The sequence below is a fragment of the Chelonoidis abingdonii genome, chromosome 1, assembly GCF_003597395.2.
Source record: "Chelonoidis abingdonii isolate Lonesome George chromosome 1, CheloAbing_2.0, whole genome shotgun sequence".
Classification (NCBI taxonomy): Eukaryota; Metazoa; Chordata; order Testudines; family Testudinidae; genus Chelonoidis; species Chelonoidis abingdonii.
In genome coordinates this window covers 303296487-303318423 of record NC_133769.1, presented here as the reverse complement: position 1 = coordinate 303318423, position 21937 = coordinate 303296487, and the positions used below count along the sequence as shown (strand labels likewise).

Below are 21937 nucleotides of genomic sequence, written 5' to 3'. Positions count from 1 at the left end.
AGAAACTCGTGATTACAAGCCTTAGGGTTTCTTTAGGAGGTGCAGCAGATGTTCCAGGAACTTCCATTCTAAAGGTCCTCTCTTTTTTTGGAGCAAATAAATTTTAAGCTGAATGGCCTTAAAGACTAAGGCAACTCAGAAATCTCTGCAGCATTTAGAAGGCATTATAGCCCACAGCAATCAGGGTACTATTATTCTCAACCGCACAGACACTACCAGCAGAGGAGAAAGAACAAGGTGTTTGGACATAGGCCCCTCTGCCATCTTGCTCCAAAGGACCATCACAGTCTATCCATCATTATTCAGGCACCTCAAAGCACTTGTTTTGATGAGGTGCTTGAGGTCGATTTATCAGTCCCTTCACTTCAAGATCCAATATGTTCCAACCATCTGTCCCATTTCCTCAGTGCTTGGAACCACATTACCTCAGACCACTAGATCCTAAATACAATGGAATTCAGGCATACCCTCCAATTTTCATCAACTCCATCTTCCCACCAACTTTCCCCATCCCTGTTCAGAGATCCTTTTCACGAGCAACTATTGAAGCAAGAAGTCTAATCCTTCCTTCAGAGGGGTGCTGTGGAGAGGTTCTGCACCAACTAAGAGGAAAGGGGTTCTATTCCTGCTACTTCCTGATCCTAAAAGTCAAGAGGGATCTCAGACCAATCCTAGACCTGTGTCGGCTCAACTGCTTTCTGAAGAAGTTGAAGTTTCACATGGTCTCTTTGGTCCCCATCATCCTGTCACTGGATCCAGGGGATTGGTATGTTGCCCTCGACTTGGAAGATGCAAACTTCCACATATGGATTTTCCAAGGCCCAAATGGTTTCTAAGATTTGTGGTAAACCAAACCCATTACTATTTTGTGGTTCTGTCATTTAGTCTATCAGCCGCCACATAGGTCTTCACCAAGTGTATGGCAGTGGTAGTGGTCTTTCTGAGAAGAAGGGGAGTTCATGTTTTCCTGTATCTCAACAACTGGCTGATCAAAGGTTGGTTCAGAGCAAAGGTGGAGTCTGACAATGATTTCATGAAATCAGTCTTCCGAGCTTCCTGGCTATTAATAAACGACCAGAAATCTACTCTTATTTCTGGGCAGAGAATAGAATTCATCGAGGAAGTGTTCGAATCTGTGCAGGCAATGGCCCTGCCTCCGGAAGACCTCTTCCATGCAATCTCATCTTTAATAAGCTCCCTTCAGGCACATCTAATCACAACAATCCAGGGTTTGCATGAGCCTCCTCAGTCACAGGGTATCGTGCACATATGTGGTATGACATGCGAGGCTGTGGCTCAGACCTCACCATGCCTGGTTGGCCACAGCATACTTTCCTTCCAGACATATCTGGACGTGATGCTCACCATTCCATCTCAAGCCCTCGACTCAGTGACGTTGTGGTTGGATTGCCACATAGTCTATGTGGGAGTACCCTTTGTGAGGTGCTGGCCATCCACATATCTGGTCTCTGATGCCTTAGTGCTGGATTGGGGAGCCCACCTGGGGCATCTGAAGACCTGAGACCTGTGGTGTTGAGAGAAGCTTTCACTCCATATCAATATCAGAGAACTCAGGGCAGACCTCCTGGCCTGTCAGGCGTTTTTGGCCCACATCACAAACAAGACAGTCTTGGTTCTCACAGACAATGCAACATCCATGTACTACATCAACAGGCAGGGTGCAGCTCAGTCCCCCACCCACACCCTTCCCATGTTGGGAAGCAATCCGTCTGGAAATTCTGCTTTTCACATTCAGTCAGCCTAGAAGCATCTTACCTACCTGGTGCACAGAACCAGCTTGCAGACCGCCTCAGCAGGTCTTTTTCCAGTCACCACGAGTGATCCCTGCTATAAGCCTCTGTCCCAAATCTGGACCTTAGCGTCCAAAATCTGGGGGCTTAGCATGAACCTCCAAGCTTAATTACCAGCTTGGATCTTATCTCACTGCCACCAATCAGGATTCTGAGTACCTGATAAACTCTCTGGTCTCCCCAAACCTTTCCCTGGGGGACCCCCAAGACTCAGATGCCCTGAGCCTCCAACAAAGGGAAATAACCCACTTCCCTTCCTGCTCTTTACTTCCTCCCAGATTTTCCCGCCCTGGGGATACTAGGAGATTTCCCTGCTTCAATCCCTTGAAACACAAAACAGAGAGGACGATTTACCTTCCCCCCTCCTTCTTCTCCCCCCTCCCAGTCTTTCCCTGAGAGAGACAGTACTCCTGGCACAGAGATTCCTATCCCCTTGCCTTAACTAGGAAAAGAAAATCCAACAAGTTTTAAAAAGAAAGCATTATATAAAAAAAAAAGAAAAAACACATGACATGATCACTGCATCAAGATGACATAACACAGGGCTATTGCTTAAAAGAAAATATGAATAATCAGCCTTATTCAAAAAGATATCCAATTTAAACATTCCAGCAACTCCACACATGTAAATACAAAATACAATATAAACCTATTGCTTTTCCTTTTGTACTCACAACTTGGGAACAGAAGGGTAGAAAGAAGCTTGGAGATAGAAAAAAAAAAAGCTCTTCCCTCATAGCCGAGAGAAACAAACAGACAGAACAAAGACAAAACACACCCAGAAGTTCCCTCCCTCACTTTGAAAAATCCGGTTTCCTGATTGGTCCTCTGGTCAGGTGTTTGGTTCCCTTTGTTAACCCTTTACACGTAAAAGAAACATTAACCCTTAGCTATCTGTTTATGACATCCCTTCACCCAGATATCACAAGGGACATCCCTATATAGACCTGTTTGCTACCCACGACAACAGGAAATGCTAGCAGTTCTGCTCCCTACAGGTCACAGCCCCAGGCCTCTTACCGATGCCTTTCCTATTAGCATGTTCTATGCCTTCCCCCCCATCCTATTGATTCACAAAGTTCTGATGAAGATCAAGTAGGACCGAGCACGGGTCTTCCTGATAGCTCCAGCATGGCTATCCTTGTATGCCTTTCAGTGGAGGCCCCAATCCAGCTTCTGCTGCACCCAGACCTGATCACACAGAACCATCACCAGCTGTTCCACCCAAACCTCAGCTCACTTCTTCTGATATCCTGGAACCTTCATGGCTGAACCCTGAAGAGCAGGCTTGCTCATAGCAGGTTCATAACATCCCTCTGGGCAGTAGAAAGCCCTCTACTAGGACGACGTACCTGGCATAGTGGGAACAATTCTTCATCTGGTTTTTCCTTCACAGAGTTCTGCTCATGCAGTTCTCGTTGCAGCTTGTTCTGGAATATCTTCTGTTTTTGAAGCAGTAAGGACTGACCTTCTCTTCAGTCAGAGTTCAGCTGGCAGCCATTTCAGGCTTTCATCACAGTAGGTCGGTTTTCTCACATGAAATGATAATTCATTTTCTCAAAGACCTGGTGAGGATGTTCCCTCAGATAAAGGAACCAGTTCCCCCCAGGACCTAACCCTTGTCCTGTCAAAACTAACAGGCCCGCCCTTTGAGCTGCTAGCGACATGCTTGCTGCTGCACCTCTCTTGCAACGTGTTTTTTTTGGTGGTCATTATGTCAGCCAAGAGACTGACCGAGATCTGAGCCCTCAACTTAGAGCCCCCATATACAAACTTCTTCAAAGATAAAGTGCAGCTATGCCCACGTCCAAAGTTCCTCCCGAAAGTGGTTTCTCAATTCCACTGCAACCAATCGATTTTTCTGCCAGTTTTCTATCCTAAGCCAGATGCAGATAGGGAAGAACAACGTCTGTACTCCCCGGATGTCAGACGGGCCCTGGCATTTGGTAATCGGAGGACCAAACCATTCTGTAAATCAACACTGTTTTTCATAGCGATAGCTGAAAGAATTAAGGGCTCCCCATCTCCGCTTAGATAATTTAATCTTGGATCACATCATGTATCCAGCCATTCTATGACCTTGCAGGGACCCCCCTCCGCTGAATCTGACTGCTCATCCCATAAGTCCTCAGGCTTCTTTGGCAGTTTTTTTTGTTCAAGTTCCTATCCAAGATATCTGAGGGCTGCAATCCTTGGTGCACATGTTCTCAGTGCACTGTGCCATCACTCAGCATCTAGAGATGAAGCCCACATTGGCCACGCTATGTTGCAGCTTCTCCTTGAAGTCCAAGCCACCTCTGGTGCAACTGCTTGTGAGTCACCTACATTGAAATGGTTGAGTGCCGCACTTGAAGAAGAAAACTATTTACTGACCTTTTGTAACTGTTGTTGTTTGAGATGTAATGTATATGTCCATTTCAAGACTAGGGGTGTAAAATATTAAACAGTTAAATGGTTAACTGGTAAGTATTAGTCTGACCATTAACCCCCCCGACCGTTAACCCCCTGCACACCAGCTGGAGCAGCCTCAGCCACTGCTGGGCCAGTTGGCCAGAACAGCCCCAGCTGCGCCAGCTGACTGGTGCAGCCCCTGCCCCCTCCCTGTAATCGATTACCCAGTTAAATGATATAATTTTAATCATTTAAATGGTTATCTTTGAAAATGATATTTACATACCAATCCAAGACGCACCCACCAGCCCCTCTCTTGGAATGTTTGGTAAGAAGAAACTGCAGGTTGCGGTCTTGGCAGGGCCTCTTATACCGGCGCTATGAATGTGCGGCACCAGAGGGCACTAGAGCCAACCTGCCAGATACCACTAAGGGAAAAAATTCCAGCAACTGTGCTCAGGGCATGCACTCACCTACATTGGAATGGACATGTGTAACACATCTCAAAGAACAACAGTTACAAAATCCAGTAACTGTTTTTTTTCTGTTTCTGCATTTAAATGATTGCTTTGTAACTGCTTCAGCCTTGTGTAATTTTCCTTATGTATTCACTATTATCATTTAATATTTGTTACAGTAAAGTCTGAGGTCCTGACTAGGGCCCACTGCAGCGAGGTGTGGTGTAAACAGGTAGACATGATCCTATCCCAAAGAGCTTACAATATAGGGAAACAAACAATATACAAGGAGATGGGAAGATGGAGACAGTCAAATATATACAATTTTAATATAAGTATTAGGGGCAGAGAGCAAATGAGAAACTTCTCTGTTTGTGATGGGAGAAAGAGGATAAAGAGTTCTGGAGGAGGTGGTAGATCATAGAGAATCATGTAGATATTTGTAAGAGTTGGCAAGATCTTGTACAGAAAAGAAGAGGGCAGGCGGGATCTTGGAGGGAGTCAAAGTTAATAAGTAATCAACTGTGAAAATGACTCAGTGAGGCTGGAGAAACAGTGTTGTTAGTCAAGGCATGTGGCATAACTGAAGGAGGACAGCAAATTTGTAATGTAAGTAATTTATGTGGTCCTGGGACCTTCTCCAGAGGTGTTCAGGAGCAGCAACAAGGAAGTCGGTCTTGGAAATGAGCTATCATTTGTGACCCAAAGGATGGACTTTGTGCTGGAAGAGAAAAGACAAAGAGGAATGGAAGGCTCTGACAGCAAATTCCACAGACGGAGATGAGTTATAGAGGCAGAGAAGTCCTCAGCATAAATGGATAGGTAGCTAACCATGAAAGAATAGATGGGTGGGCAGTGGTCAAGGAGGTGAAGTTCTGGTGTCAAAGAGAGAATGTAGAAATCAGAGAAGGAGATATACATAGTGAAGATAAGGTCAAGCAAGTGGCCATTTTGATGCATGAGACAGTTGATTTAGCATTTGAGATCAAACAAGAAGGTGAAGGTCAGAAGACAAGCAGCTAACAAGGGATAAGACATCAACAGATGAGGGTGGGAGATTGTGAGCAGAGGCAGGAGAGCCAGGTATTGGAGAGAGGAAAGAGATTGGGAGGGGGTGCAGGGAAAGAAGAGGAAAGAGTCAGATGGAGTGGTGTTTAGTAAATTATCTCTGTCATTATCACTTGTTACAAAGCCTCCTTTTGTGTCACCCAAGGCTTCAAAGAAGAGGGAGAAATGGTGGTGGTTTTTTTTGTTTGTTTGTTTTTTACGTTTCACTACAGACTATTGTAGCAAAGCTAACTGAATTGGAATGTGTGCACCTTCAGCTCTTCGCTATGTTTATAATGGAATGACAGTACAGTAAAATTTGTCTTACTCAATTTTTAGTTTTAATTTGGACTGATCAGTTGTGTTTCTGGGGTTCCAAGGACCAACAGCATTAGGAACAGAGGCTTTGTACAAGCCAGGTATTGTGAAAACTCTCTTATTCTACCTTATCAATGACCTTTACTCTGAAGTGCTTGTCATCCTTGCAAGGAGACCCCATTCATTATGGGTGAAAGGTAATTCATTCTTTAATTTATTTAGTTTCTGGGTCTTTTTTGAGGAAAGACTATCACTCCTATGAAATCATGTGTAGTGTTTTTCATGGTATATGCAACTACTGAATAGCTTCAAGCCTGGCTTAGGCTGTTAAAAAGAAAATGAGATGGCTGATTCACTATACTCATTTGAAAAATACTAGAATACATTGCTAAACCTTCAGCCACAATTCTGTGCAGTTTAGTCTGTCTGTTCCAGAGAAACCTACATTTAACAGACAGACCTGGTTAATTCTTCACTCTTAAGAAGGGTAGTCTTTTTATTTTAGGGTTGAAGACTTTGGCAGGGAATTTTAGGAAATCTCAGATTGTATCTGTCTTCATTCTCTTGACAAGTAAATAAATGTATAAAAAACTTTTTGCTTTTAGTTCCGCTGATTCCGTAACTTAGAAAGATACACTAACAAAAACTGAAAATTGACAATGATGAAAAAATCAGGAAACTTTCCTATTAAAGTTTTCAGCATCTCAAAATTTAAATAATTCCACACTGACAGTAGTGAAAATCTGATTATGGTATAAAATAGGGTTTCATGATTTAGGTCCTAAGACTTACTTTACTTTAGTTTGTTATATTGTAAATCTTATTTTCTTTCCTGTAGAGGGTGAAAAACCTTCTGTATTTCATACAGCTCAGTATTGCAGAAATGAAAGTGGGTTAATTAGGTGCTGAAATGTCATTGTTAACTGTGTTCACTTTATCTTCAGATTTAGAATAACCAACACTGATACATATTAAGTTTGTTTTCAAGAACATGAATCTAATGACAATAATCCATAGTTTGGAAAATAGTGGAGAGTTCTGTGATTTGTAAAAGGTGTTTCCCCCTTTCTAGCACACTAGGGTTTTTTGGTAAGCTTTTCATAATACAATAAAAAATTACACAGAATGATTGACAGGAGGCAGCCTTGCAGGTGGATAGCTGAAAAGGATTTCATTGCATCAGTCATTAAACACATTTATTTTGTCAAACATATTTGGTAACAGTTGTTGAACAAACTGTATTCTTGGAAGGTTCTCTTCATCCATTACGTTGTTTTCCCTGGTCCTACTCAGTTGTTGTCCAGTTAGTATCTACTATGGAAGTTTTAATTTGTCACTAACAAAAATAAAAAAGAAAGGGTGCAATCAGTCAGAGAATCTTGGCATGAAAAGAAACCCTTGGTATTAATTATATTAGTCGGTCACGAGGATTTAGAGTAGTGTATTGTTCAGGGGTCATATTTATTTGAACTATGTTTTAACACAGAAACTTTTTAGAAGGTAGAGGAAGGAGATGCAACATGGATTATACAGGGGCATGTGAATAGGCACAGTCACATTTTTTTCAAACTCAGGAACTGCAAGGAACAAGAGGGTATAATGCTGCCAGTGGTTCTAGGGCAGTGTCAAGGCAATAGTCCTTAAACTACTTCAGAGTAGCCTTCTACAGTCTGATGCCTCAGTACATGCTCACCTTATGCTTCAGGAAGTATTCTGCTCCGAGATGATTCTAAGAGCTTCCTCTTCTCCGATCTCAATTCTGCAGTGTCTGAAAAGCCATGATCTAGCTATTTCTTTATTGCATTTTCCTTAGAATGAAGGAGAGAAACCTAAAGGGAGGTACTTCAGAGATAATGCTTTTCTTTTCTGTAGCATCTTCCATCCATATTCAAAGATTTTTACTAATTAAAGTTAACTGAGCATTGCAACACCCCTGTGAAGTAGTCAAGTATTTTATCCCCAATTTGCTAATAGGGAAGTTGAGGCACAAAGAGATTTAAGTGACTGGTAAGAAGTCAAAAAGGAAGTTGGTGTCAGAACCAGGAATAGAACCCCAATCTTCTGACTCCCAATTCTCAGACTTAACCACAAGACCAATATAAAGCATCTGTTAACAAACTAAAATATTTCAAAACCTGGTTATATCACAGAATTGAGAACATAAAACTACAGCTGTACCTTCATAAACACTGATCAACATCTGTGCAAGTGAAACTAATATTCCAGCTCTGTCTCATGTACTGAGAGCTATCAACCACATTTGTTCAGTTGGCTGAACAATTGCCAGACACTTTCAGAGGTGAACTATTGAAAAATAGATACAACTTTTAAGAAAGGCAAAAACCTTTTACAGATAACAGAAGGCGAGATATCCAAATCCACAGTTTCCAACCTACAGTATGAAAATTTTTGACTAAGGCACAAAAGGTTGTGCTATAATGCTAGCTTTCACTCCTTACTGGTTTAAGCTGTCTTTTAGTCAAGACAATGTTTTTGTTAAATCAAGTAATTTGTTTATCCTTGAGATTAAATAGGAGCAGGTGTTCAAATGATAAAAATAACCACCCTTTTGCCTGCTACTCCATGTTCCTACGTTTGTCCTTCTGCTTTTACTATAATTAATGTGAAAAGTTACACATTACTAATATGTCATTGCAAAACATTTTGAAATACTTTGCATGCAAGACAGATTAAAATAATCACCCTTCTTTCCCCTTCTTCTTCACATTCTCTTTACTTCTTTTCTCATCATGATTGTGAGAAATTGATGTTGCTAATGTTATTTCATGTTATGAAGAATGTTATAGTATTAGGTGCAATATGCTGTGTATTGATTTGAACAAGCTTTTATACCAGAACCCATTTGTTCTTTGCTTTTGGATATGGTGAAGCCATAAAATGTAAAAAAAAAAAAAAAAAAAAAAAAAACACTACATGTCGCTTCTGTGTCTGTACAGGAAATTCTGTTTTCTTTCTCTTGTATAGACTCCCTCTCCCTAGGGCAATCAAATCCATTTATGCCCTAGGAAACTTAGCGGTGTCCAAGAACCTAGTTTTTACAGAGGGGACCTTCATTTGAGCAGCTGGACAGCTAAAAAGGAAAAATCTTTGAAAGTAATATGCATTTTCCAAATCATTCAGTCTGTTTAGAAAACAGATTACAGATTAATTTCCTGGATAAGTAGAATAGATTTGCCCTTTTATAGAATAAGACCTGTCTCTTGGTCAATCACATTTATAATAGAACACTTTGCTGTGTTTCACTTAACTCTTTGTTAACTGCACACTGCGCTATAGGAGAGGAAAAGCATGATATTTCAGTTCTGAAGACTTGTGGCTTCTTACTCAGCTTTTAAGAAACCAATACGTCTGCCTCCTTAGTTATAGTATTTGACAGGATTAAGGATCCTTTTTCTTCCTCTTAATCTTTCTGTCCTAGTTCTCACTTGTCCTTTTTTTTGGTATTGATTTATATTCCTATTCATTATGAGGAAAACAGCCAGCAAAAGGGAACCAAAAGTGAACTACTTACCATGCGGGACTCTGTTTCCCAAGTGGCTTTCTTAATACATCCATTCCACATCTTGAGCTAACATTTCCCTGTACACCTTTAGTTCATAACTTTATAGGGCAAAAAGCTATAGTGTCCTTTAGTTTATGTTCAGTGATGGGTAACATAGGATTAAGGGTTGGGAGCAATCAATAATGTCCCCCTTTTCAAGTTTTCACAATCCCACTATCCTGTTTGTCTGAAAAACTCCTCAGTACAAAAATAACTGTTTTCTTGAACTGAATGTGCTGTGTTTGAGCAGGGGATTCCTCTATGAGGCATCAAATCAGAAATGAAAGCAACCTGGGTTGGTCATCTTGCCAATCCCTAGAGCAAGATTGTTTTCTACAGTACACTTGATGCTTCATCCAGGCTAGTTTTAATATCCTAAGAAATTGAGCTTCCACCACCTCCTGTGAGAGATTATTTAACAGTCGTAGATTCATATATTCCAAGGCCTGAAAGAGATCGTTGTGATGATCTAGTATGTGATCTCCTGTATAAGGTAGGCCTTAGAACTTCCCAAATTTTATAGAAGAACATCCAAGTCCTGATTTAAAAATTGTCAGTGATGGAGAATCTGCCACAACCCTTGGTAAATTATTCCAATGATTATATTACCTTGGTAGTTAAAATATACTCATTTCCAGTCTTAATTTGTCTAGCTTCAACTTCCAGACATTTGATCATGTTATACCCTCCTCTGCTAGATTGAAGAGATCATTGTTAAATATTTGTTCACTGTATAGATACCTACAGATTGTAATCAAGTCACTTCTTAAACGTCTCTTTGTTAAACTAAATAGATTAAGCTCTTTGAGTCCATCACTTTAAGACTTGTTTTCTAATCCTTTAATGATTCTCACGGCTGTTCTCTGAAACCGTTTTGATTTTTCCATATTCCTCGTATTGCGGATACCAGAACTGACACACTATTCCTGCAGTGGTCACACTAGTGCCAAATACAGAGGTAAAATGATCTCTCAACTCCTACTCAAAATTCCCTTATTTATGCATCCCATGATCACATTAGCTCTTTTGGCCACAGCATCACACTGAGAGCTCATTTTCAGCTAATTATCCATGATGACCCCCCAGATCTTTTTCAGAGTCACTGCTTCCCAGGATAGAGTTCCCCATCCTGCAAGTGTGGCTTTACATTCTTTGTTGTGAAGTGTATACATTGAGATGTATTAAAGCACATATTGTTTGCTTGCACCCAGTTTACCAAGCAGTTCAGATCACTCTGAATCAGTGACCGGTCATCTTCATTATTCACCATGGTCAGGATTTTTTCCGCCTGATATTATACCTAAATTTTCCCTGTGTCGTGGCATTTCTCTTAATTCTTCAAGTGCTTGCTCATGTCGATTCCATTCTAGGTGTGTGCGTGCCCATGTACACAGTTATTGGAGATTTTTGCCGTAGGGTTGGCTGTAATGCCCTCTTGAGTACCATACTAATGCGCTGGTATAATACAGGGGTCGGCAACCTCTGGCATGGGGCTTACCAGGGTAAGCACCCTGGTGGGCCGGGCCAGTTTGTTTACCTGCTGCGTCGGCAGGATCAACTGACCGCGGCTCCTACTGGCTGCAGTTCACCGTCCCAGGCCAATGGGGATGGCAGGAAGCCGCAGCCAGCACATCCCTCACCCTCGCTGCTTCCTGCTGCCCCCATTGACCTGGAACAGCGAACCGCGGCCAGTGGGATCCACAGTCCGCCGAACTTGCCGACATGGCAGGTAAACAAACTGGCTCGGCCCGCCAGGGTGCTTACCCTGGTGAGCCGCATGCCAGAGGTTGCCGACCCCTCGTATAATAGGAGTTGCTGACCCTGCACCCTCTCAGTTCCTTCTTACTGCCCATGACGGTTGGTCAGAGTGCCTTGTTTTTCATCGCAAGAGCTTTAGCAGTTCTTATAGTCCATTGTTCTGTCTCCTTTGTTGTTAATTGATAGGTACTTCGATCTTTAAGTTAACTGTGCTTTGTCCTACTTCGGCGCCCTCTCGAACAGACTACATGCCTGGCGCCTCAGTCTCAGTGCATACCACACCACCAGCACCGGAACCCACCTGGCATCGTTCTCTCTCCCCAGTGCCTAAGATGCAGATGGAGTTGATGGGCCCTCTGGCACCACATAAAAAGGAGGCTTCAGGCAAAGGATCTGTGTCAGGCCACGTGCCTGCTCCGAAGCTGCTTGAGAGTACCACTGCAGTCAGAGCTCTAGTCCAGCCAGAGACCCACATCCGACTCGTGGGAGTGGCAGGAGGTCCGAAGCCCTAGTAGGGTCATCTTTGCCCAAAGCGGGTCTGGCAGCTAAAGAGCAAGTAGGCCGACTAGCACTGCTGATGCCAAGCCAGGGCCCCGGTTTTAATGGGGAAAACAGTTATGGGACCGTCGCATAAAGTAGTGAGCATCCCTGATCCCTGGACTGCAGCATCAGTCCCCATCACCGCAGCCTCAGACCCCGGCACCGCAGCCAGTCCCCGATTAGAAGACACAGGGCCCTGATGTCAAGGTCTCCACTTGCAAAGCTCGGGACACCTGAGTCGTGATGCCAATCCCCGTATTCGTGGTACTGTCGGGCCTCCCACCAGAGTTCTCCACAACATAGATCATCGCCTAGGTGGTCTCCCAGGCGTCGAGCCTCCCCAGTTCAGGATTGTTGCTGGTCGTGGAACTGGTCTCCGGCTTCCTGATACCACTGTTTGGACAGGCGCCAGTCCTCACCCTCTCCTTGTCACCAATGAGGGTCAAATAGCAGTCATCGGAAGGGCCATGGTCCAAGCCTGAAGGGGATCTCAGCCCCTCGCCTATAAAAAGTGAGTCGCCACCAGACTGTGAGATCTTCACGGTTCCTGCGGTGGTGGCAGCGTGAAGGCGGGGGCAATGGCCTGCTCAGTTGCAGTACTGGCACTAGTGGGGTGTACCTATTATGCCGGTCCCGTACTCCCACCGTTCCTCCCAGGTTGCATCGGAAAAGGTGTCCCTGGCACAGCCAGCACCCAAGTCAGAGCATGCTGCCAAATCCAATGCCAGGGCAACACAGCAGGCCCCGACACCCAAGGAGCAGCCCCTCCCCCTGCTGTGCAGTCATCTTTGTCGTTTCCAGACAAATCAGTGGTGGGGCCCTCCCACATGAGCAGTCCCCCCGATGACTTCAGGGAGCACCAGGGCCTGCTCAAAAGGGTGGCTGCCAACCTTAACTTAGAGGCGAAGGAGCTAGCGGAGGAGTCTGACCACCTCTTTAATGTTATACCCTCCTCCACCCTGGCCCTGGTCGCATTGCCCATCCATCCAGGGGGTCCTTAACATTTCCAAGTCTTTGTAGCAGACCCACTCTTCCATTCTGCTTACCTCCAAGAAGGTGGAAAAGAAGTACTATGTCCCTGCAAAGTGATTTGAGTACCATCCTCCAACAGGATCCCTGATCATTTCTGCCATCAATGCAAGGGCCAGGTGAATGACACACCAAAAAATAAATACCAACAGGCTGAACTTGTTTGGCAGGAAAATTTTATTCAACAGCCAGCCTGCAATTTCGGGTGTCTAACGATCAGGCCCTGCTAGGCAGGTACAACTTCAACCTGTGGGACTCCATCAGCAAGTTAAAGGATGGCCTCCCACAAGACTGAGCCCAGGAATTTGCTGCATTGATGGACAAAGCAAAGCAGGGCAAAGCAGTGGCAAGAAGCATTCTCTAGATGGTCTGGAACATTATTGACTTGGCAGCCAGGCTATTCCCCTCCATGGTGATCATGAGATGCAGCTCCGGGTTACAGTCCTCTGGGCTGTCCCAGGAGATGCAGACTACTCTTCCGTTTGACGGAGCAGGGCTCTTTTGGGAGCTGACCAATGCACAGCTCCATGGCCTTAAAGATTCCCATGCTACCCTCTGTTCCTTGGGTCTTCACGCACCCCAGCAGGCTAGAAAGCCATTCTATCCCCTGTTTCCTCCGCCTCCATCGAAGTCCTAGGGTGTCCTCCCTGTTCAGCTCGTATAGAAAGATGGACAGAGACAAAGGATTTAAATGGCATCACCCTTTGTCTTCCCATTCCTCCTTCCAGCCTTGTTCTTCCACAGACCAAGGAAGTCAGAAGCAGGTGTTTTGAGAATGCACCCTAGGACGGCGCCCCAGTCACTTCCCAGCATCCACCCCCTGCTCTCCTCAACCACCTGCTCCCCTTCTGGTCGGCCTGGTCATGACTGACCTTGGACCATTGGGCACTCAACGTAATATCTTCAGGCTACACCCCAAGTGCCTATCCAAGACATCTGTAGGGCGGCCCCCTGGTCATCCATCCACATGTTCACCTGCCATTATGCACTTACCCAGCAGGCCCAGGACGATGCTGGTTTTGGTAGAGCAGTTCTGCAAGCCGCTATACTGTGAACTCTGAGCCCATCTCCGAGGATACAGCTTGTGAATCACTTAGAATGGAATTGACATGAGTAAGCACTCGAAGAAAATAAAATGGTTACCTACCTTTTCTTAATTGTTGTTCTCTGAAATGTGTTGCTCATGCCTATTCCATTACCTGCCCTCCTTACCCCTCTCTTGGAGTTTCCGACAAGAAGGAACTGAGAGGCTGTAGGGTCAGCAGCGCCTAATATGCATAGATGCATACCAACGCATGAGTGCGGCATTCAAGAGGGTGCAATAGCCCCCCCTACAGATACCACTAAGGCAAAAATCTCTGACAACTGGGTGTGTGAGAGTGCACACACCTAGAATGGAATGGACATGAGCAACACATCTCGAAGAACAACAGTCACAAAAACATAGGTAACCATTTTTTATATCCTTTTGTGCCACTCAAAATAATTCTTCCCCATTCTTAATGTATACACCCTTTAAGTTTTGTAGACAGCTAACATTTTGCACCTTAAAATTTTTCTTAGAGAAGCTATATATTTAGCTCTTTTTAATTTTCTTTCATAAATTAATCTCTCCAGCTCCCTAATTATTTTTGTTGCTCTTCTGTGAACTCGCTGTAATTTGTCAATATCTTTCTTGTTTTGAGGTGCCCAGGACAGAATGCAATATTCTAGGTGTGTAATTACTTCTCTACGCCATTACTTGGTTCCTCTGAATATATAGATGCTATTTTTATTACCACTGCACATCGCAAATTCATATCTAATTTGCTGTTCACCGTTGCTTGTTGGCCTCTTCAGCATTGCTCTTTTATGGATTTATATCTCTTGTTTCAGATCTGTATTTCTGTACATTTCTCCCCGGATTTCTTCACTTGCATTTTTCCATGTTGAATTTCTCTTTGTTACATTCTTCCCATGTTTCTAATCTCTCAAGAGCCAGTTTCTCCAGCTTTCCCTGGTTTTGGCAAAATTATCTTGTTTCTTGATTATGTGGCTTGTATAATTTTTGGAAAAGAATTTGTACTTTCATACATGTGTGTCTCTGCTGCAAGTCCCTTAAAACTTTTTCCTGCTGTTTCTGAGATCTAGTTTTGAAACTGGTCACTTTTTTGCTATTTGATTTCCTAGTTTTGAAAAAAATTGAAAGAGTGATACATTATGGCAGTTTCCATGTCACGGTAGTTTTCTGAGTGATTATCGGCATAGATGCAGCAGTTTCTATTCGTGTATAATGGATTCATTTACTCTCTACATTTAAAACAATGCTGTTTACCTGCAGGAGGAGGAGGAAGATGCTTATGAACAAACTCTAGAGTTCCGCAGAGGAGGTGATGGTCAGCCAAGACGGTCAACACGTCCAACCCAACAGTTTTATCAACCCCCAAGGGCTAGAAACTAATAGGAAAAATAAAAGGTAAATATGTAGTAGTGACATTTTATTTGTGGATTTCAGTTTCAACAAAAGTGCATCCATTGTGGCAAAGGGTATGTACCTTAATGTTATAATATGATGTGTTCAAAGTTACCATAATTAAAAAGAAAAAGAACTTTGTGGGATTATTTTCTGAAGCTTTGTTGAGTGTTGAGTTGCCAGTTGTGAGCAGGTTGAGAAAGTACAATAAATTATAGTAATTTCCATTATAAGATACTAGGACCAAATTTACAATGTAAAGTTCCTAGGGGAAAAAATGGGTGTTTCTTATAAAAAGTCCTATTAAAATAAGTAAGCAATGCACATGACATGGCCTGCTTTATATTGTAGTAATGGCATTTTTCAGAAGTATTATGTGGCATATGCCAAAAATCCACACTTAGAAATGACTGTTATTACAGCTTTATGTATGTACTAGCGTCTTTTAGTGTCGTTGTAAAATACTTGTTTTAACAACTATACTAAATTAAAAAGTTTCATATTTTCCTTTTAAAATATTTTATCAAGTTGATAATAAAACAACCCAATATGTAATCTTTAAAATAAAGATTTACTATTAATGTCTGTTTTTTCAGAATCAACCCTTTGCAATCAGACAGAAGAAAAAGCTTTTACACAACAAATTTTATACTATTTTGCTTTGATTTAGTTCATTTTCCCCTTGACTATAAAGACTCAGTATCTTTTTGGTTGTAAATTGTACATACATAGGGTACAATTCTGTAGACAGCACATAGACAGATGAAAAATATATTTGGTGTTTTTGTCACTGAATGTTTTGCTGAGGTATATCTGAATATTGACAGCAGAATGGGGGCTGTCCAGTTTATTGCACTGAATGCAGCGTGTATGTTTGCCTGCTTTGTGGGCAGGTGGCATATGTGTGCACAGAGGTGAATTATGGGTTTGTGGGCGCTGGGCCAGAGCAAATGGGGGCCCCTCCCCACCCCTTCCAACCTGCAGCCCTCCCCTTTTCCTGGCACTCCTGCCAGGGAAATGGGGTCGGGGCATAGGGGCTTCCCTTGCTCTCTAGCAGGAGCCCCAGGCAGGCAGAACCGGGCAAGTCGCTGCGCCCTGATCCTGCTCCCCAGCAGGAGTGCCAGGTGGGCAGAGTGGGTCAGGGTGCAGAGGCACCCTAATTGGCCCAGACTTCTGGGCACGGACCCCGTTGGCCCAGTGGCTGATCCGCCACTGTGTATGCATTCGGTGCAAGGAGATCATGGCCCTCAGGCTGAGTGCAGACTCTTGAGACCAGAGTGACTGAACTGGAGGAGATAAGAGAGACAGAGGTACATAGACACAATGTTCTGGGACACAGTAGAGCAGTCCCATGCCCAGTCTGACAGCCTCTGTGCTGTTGAGCAGGATGAAAATCTTGGGGAAGGAGAACATCAAGCTGCAGCAGAAGGAAACAATCTCATAGTTGAGACCTTACTTCCAGATGATGTCATGGTATCCTCTCTCACTGAGGATGCCCCTCCTAGGAGGGAGTCCCAGTTATTAGGAAACAGCAGATAATAGTAATGGGGATTCAATTATTAGAAATACAAATAGTTGGGTTTGTGATGACCGGGAGAATTGCATGGTGAATTGCCTGAGTGCAAACGTTGCCGACCTCTCAAGATATCTAGATAGACTTATGTGCAGTGTTCAGGAGGAGCTTATGGTTGTGGCACATGTAAGTACCAGTGACATAGGGATAGGTAAAAGAGAAGTCCTGGAGGCCAAATTTAGGCTTCTAAGGAAGATTTAAGTCCAGGATCTCCATGGTAGTAGTAATAATAATAGGAGATATACCAATCTCCTAGAACTGGAAGGGACCTTGAAAGGTCATTGAGTCCAGCCCCCTGCCTTCACTAGAAGGACCAGGTACTGATTTTGCCTCAGATTCCTCAGTGGCCCCCTCAAGGACTGAACTCACCACCCTGGGTTTAGCAGGCCAATGCTCAAACCACTGAGCTATCCCTCCCCTGTTCTGTGAAATGCTTCCAGTTCCACACACATGGCTAGTTAAGACAGGTAGAACTTCAGAGTCTCAATGAGTGAATGAGATAATGGAGTTTGGAGAAGGGATTTAGGTTTATTACGAGCTGGGGAACAATTTGGGAAAGGAGGAACCTATACAGGAAGTATGGACTCCATCTCAACCAAAATGGAGCTAGGTCATTGGCATGCAAAATTAAAAAGGCCATAGTGGAATTTTTAAATTAAGGGCAGGGAGAAAGCTGACAGGTTTGAAGGAGCACATATTTCAAACAGACACATCCCTTGGGGGGGATTTATTAGTGGGGATACTCCATATCCTAGTAAAGAGGAGAGGACAGAAGTTGATAAAGACCTTGTAGGAATTGAAGAGAAACAGACAAACAAAAGAGAGTCCCATTCAATTACATCACATGAAGGCAGACAGCTAACTATTGACAGATTTTGTAAGTTCTTGAATATAAATGCAAGAAGTCTAAGATGGGTGAACTTGAGTGCCTGGTATTGAATTAGGACATTGATATAATGGGCATTGCAGAAACTTGGTGGAATCATGATAATTAATTGGACACAGTAATACCAGAGTACAAAATATATAGGAATACCAGTGTAGGTCACTGGGGAAGTGGCGCCATATGAACCAAATTAGCAATTATTACTCAAGAAAGAGACCTTGGAGTCATTGTAGATAGTTCTCTGAAAACAGCCACTTAGTGTGTAGCAGCAGTCAAAAAAGCTAACAGTATGTTAGGAACCATTAGGAAATGGGCCAGATAATAAGACAGAAAATACCATAATGCCACTATGTAGGTACATCCTATGTCACCACCTTATATACTGTGTCCAGTTCTGGTTGTACCATCTCAGAAAAGATATATTAGAATTTGAAAAAGTACTGAGAAGGGCAACAGAAATAATTAGGGGTATGGGTCAGCTTCCATACGAGGAGAGAGAGAAAAGATTGGGACTGTTCACCTGAGAAAAGCAACAACTATGGAGGCGTATGATGTGAATGGTGTAGAGAAAGTGAATAAGGAAGTGTTATTTACCCCCTCACATAACACATGATCCAGAGGTCACCCAATGACATTAGAAGGCAACAGGTTTAAAACAAACATAAGGAAATACTTCTTCACACAAGATACAGTCAATCTGTGGAATTCATCGCCAGGTGACTGCTCCTGTTTTTTCCTATTCAGATGCCTATTCCTTCTGTTCCATGTCCAGTTACTCAAAGTCTCCTCTCAGATACATAGGTGAAATTTCTACTGAAATCAGTGTTGTCTTCCTTTGTCCAAAACTCCTGCACTCCAGCCACTTTATGAGCAATGTACACAGCCAAGTAATTCCCCTTTTTTATTGACTCGCTGAGCCCAACAAAAAGTCTCTACAACTCTTGCATTAGAGTCTAGGCCTCAGTGAGCCTATCGTGGAATTATCAGGTGAAAGGATACCTGACTTCAGCACAAAAAATAGCACATAAAAATCTTCATTGTGGTCTGAACCTTTATTGAAGATCTCTTTGCAGCTATAGTTCATTAATTTATTAATAGTTTATTATTTTAAAATTGAGATGATTCATCCTCAGAAAATGTAACTGACATCTGTGCTAACAAATTTGAAAGGCAAACCATACAATCTCTAGACCCCCGAAAACGCATGATATTACTAAATTAAAACAACACTGCAGTGGCTATTAACAGCTGAGTTATCAAGCGTGCCCCACTTGTTAGCCTTTTTCTTACTTGTGGATCTAATAAATCCTTCAGTCTTTAAGTGTTGATCAAAGGTTGGTAATGAGTGAAGTGAGATGTCTTAAGTCGCATCATGTTTGGTGAGCATTTACCAGTGAATCTTTTTCACTTGCCTCTTGTTTGTTTTTATTAAGCAGTATTTAAATTTGTGGCTGGCTTCTGCTGTCCTCTTCCTCCTTCACATGGCTTGGAGTATATTGCTCTCAATTCCTTTGCAAGGTCTATCTCCTAGGGCAAGGATCGGCAACCTTTGGCATGCAGCTTGCCAGGGTAAGCACCCTGGCAGGCTGGGCCAGTTTGTTTACCTGTCGCGTCCACAGGTTCGGCCAATCATGGCTCCCACTGGCCGTGGTTTGCCATCCCAGGCCAATGGGGACTGAGGAAAGCGGCGACCGGCACATCCCTCGGCCCGCGCCACTTCCCGCAGCCCCCATTGGCCTGGGATGGCGAACCGCAGCCAGTGGGAGCCGTGATAGGCTGAACCTGTGGACCCGGCAGGTAAACAAACTTGCCCGGCCCACCACGGTGCTTACACTGGTAAGCCACGTGCCAAAGGTTGCTGATCCGTGTTCTAGAGTGTGTTTTCACCGCAGTTAGTCTAGACTATAACTAGGACCCTCCCAAATTCATGGCTATGAAAAATGCATCAAGGACTATGAAAGCTGGTTTCCCACCAGGAAATCTGGTCTTCTGTGTGCTTTTACCCTTTTGTGTGCTTTTACGATTCAGATTTCATAGAGGAGACCAGCATTTCTCAAATTGTGGGTCCTGACCAAAAAAGGAGTTGCAGGTGGGTCACAAGGCTATTTTAGAGGGGTTGCTGTATTGTCACCCTTATTTCTGCACTGCTTTCAGAGCTGGGCAGCCAGAGAGCAGTGGCTGCTGACTGAGGGCCCAGCCCTGCAGGCAGCAGTGCGGAAGGAAGGGTGGCAATACCAAAGCGGACTGTGGCTTTGCCTGCAGAGCTGGGCTCCTGGCCAGCAGCCGCCACTCTCCAACTGCCCAGCTTTGAAGGCAGCGCTGCAGCAGGAACATTTGCAGAAGTAAGGGTAGCAGTACCACAACCCTTCCTATAATAACCGTGCAGAACCCCCACACAGACACAACTTCTTTTTGGGTCAGGACCCCTACAAGTACAACACCATGAAATTTCAGATTTAAATAGCTGAAATAATAAAATTTATTATTTTAAAAATCCCATGACTGTGAAATAGACCAAAATGGACGGTGAATTTGGTAGGGCCCTACCTATAACCTGGGTGTTGACCCAAACCCTCTTCTGTCCACACAGAAAAGCCTCTACCCAGTTTTGAGGGTGCTTTAAGCAGAGTTACCATCCAAGAAATCTTTCCTCCATTCTGCCAATTGGTCAGAAGCTGACACCAGACTTCTGGTAAAGCTGTGTGTGATATCAGTAAGACCTATAATTCAGGGAATGTACACATTATCAATAGTTCTATGATAATAACTCTTGAGAAGCTGGCAGCAGAGGGAATTGAGCAGGTGGAATCTCTGTGCTGGGACTAGTTCTCCCATAATAAATTGTGCATGAGTTTATAGAGTGGCACAATTGAATGCACTGCGTGGGATATCCTGCTAGAAATCCAGCCCAGGGCACAGGCTGATACAGCACTGTTGTGGACGCAGCCACATGGGTCTGGCATGGGTAGGGTTTTGCACTGGGGATGTTCTACCCATAGTCTGCAATGAACACCACTAGTGCTTCTGAGGCGAAAGGACAAATACTTTTCTGAGGCTAAAACACCCTGCTTTCTTGAGGGTTATTCCTTTAGTTTTGGCAACTAGACATACAAAATTTATTCCTAACTTGTGTCTAGGTGATAATTGAGCTAATTATTGACACCCTGTTTAGTGTTCTCTAGAAATTCTATTTTGATAGCCCAAGACATTTACTGAGAAATTTGCTGAGAAAAGGTGAGTGAGTCACCGACACCAGAAATGTCACAGATAATTAAAAATGCAAACAAATCTTTATGTATTTCTGAACCTCGTAGGGTAAAGACAAACCTGGATTCTAAATTAACTGTAGCTGCTGAGGGGAAAAAAAGACTTGAGTGTCGTGCTCAACTTAATAAAAACCCTGTTCAAAGTTCAGTGGTTGTCAATAAAGCTAACAAAATAGGAAATGATAATGAAAATATTGTATTTTCATTATATGAATTGATGGTACAGTCTGTCTTGGAATACTATGTTCATCTGTGGTCACTCTTACTTCATAAGAGATATAGAAAGAGTAATAGAAGTCCACAGATGAGTGATGATAATGGTTAGAGACACGGACAGTCTTCCATAAGAGAGTGATTGAAAAACTTTGGGATTGTTTAATTTAATGAGATGAAAAAGAAGGGATTTAAGAGAGTTATATTTGGTTGCTCCTTCTTACCCTTCGTTATACTGCAAGAACAAAAGGATATTTAATTAAAATGAAAGTTGTCAAATTTTAATCTACTAAAAATAACTCTTTGCTGTGAGATAAATTGAGATAAATCCTGGTGTTTCCTGTTGACTTCAGTGGGGCCAAGATCTAATGCCTATAGTTTAATAGGATTCAAAAAAGGATTAGGCATTTATATGGTTAATGGGAGCATCCTCAGTTGCATAGTAGGGGAAAATACAGGATGGGAGGCGATAGTAACCCTCATATTTCATAGACTCATAGGTCAGAAGGGACCAATATGATCATCTAGTCTGACCTCCTGCCCAAAGCAGGCCACAGAACCCTACCCATCCACTTCTATAAAAACCCCAAGCAGAGAATCCACCAGCAAGTGACCCATGCCCCACGCTGCAGG

At 43.2% G+C, this 21937-nt stretch overlaps 1 protein-coding gene across 2 annotated transcripts in view; it reads left to right on the top strand.

Moving 5' to 3' along the window:
• Positions 1–21937, top strand: part of TDRD3 (tudor domain containing 3) — a 271121-nt gene that overhangs the window by 244465 nt on the left and 4719 nt on the right. For both annotated transcript variants that reach the window (XM_032795824.2, XM_075061557.1), the window contains exon 13: positions 15235–15369. In XM_032795824.2, coding sequence (XP_032651715.1) covers positions 15235–15354 — 120 coding nt within the window. In that variant the 3' untranslated portion in view covers positions 15355–15369. The remainder of the gene's footprint in view (positions 1–15234; positions 15370–21937) is intronic.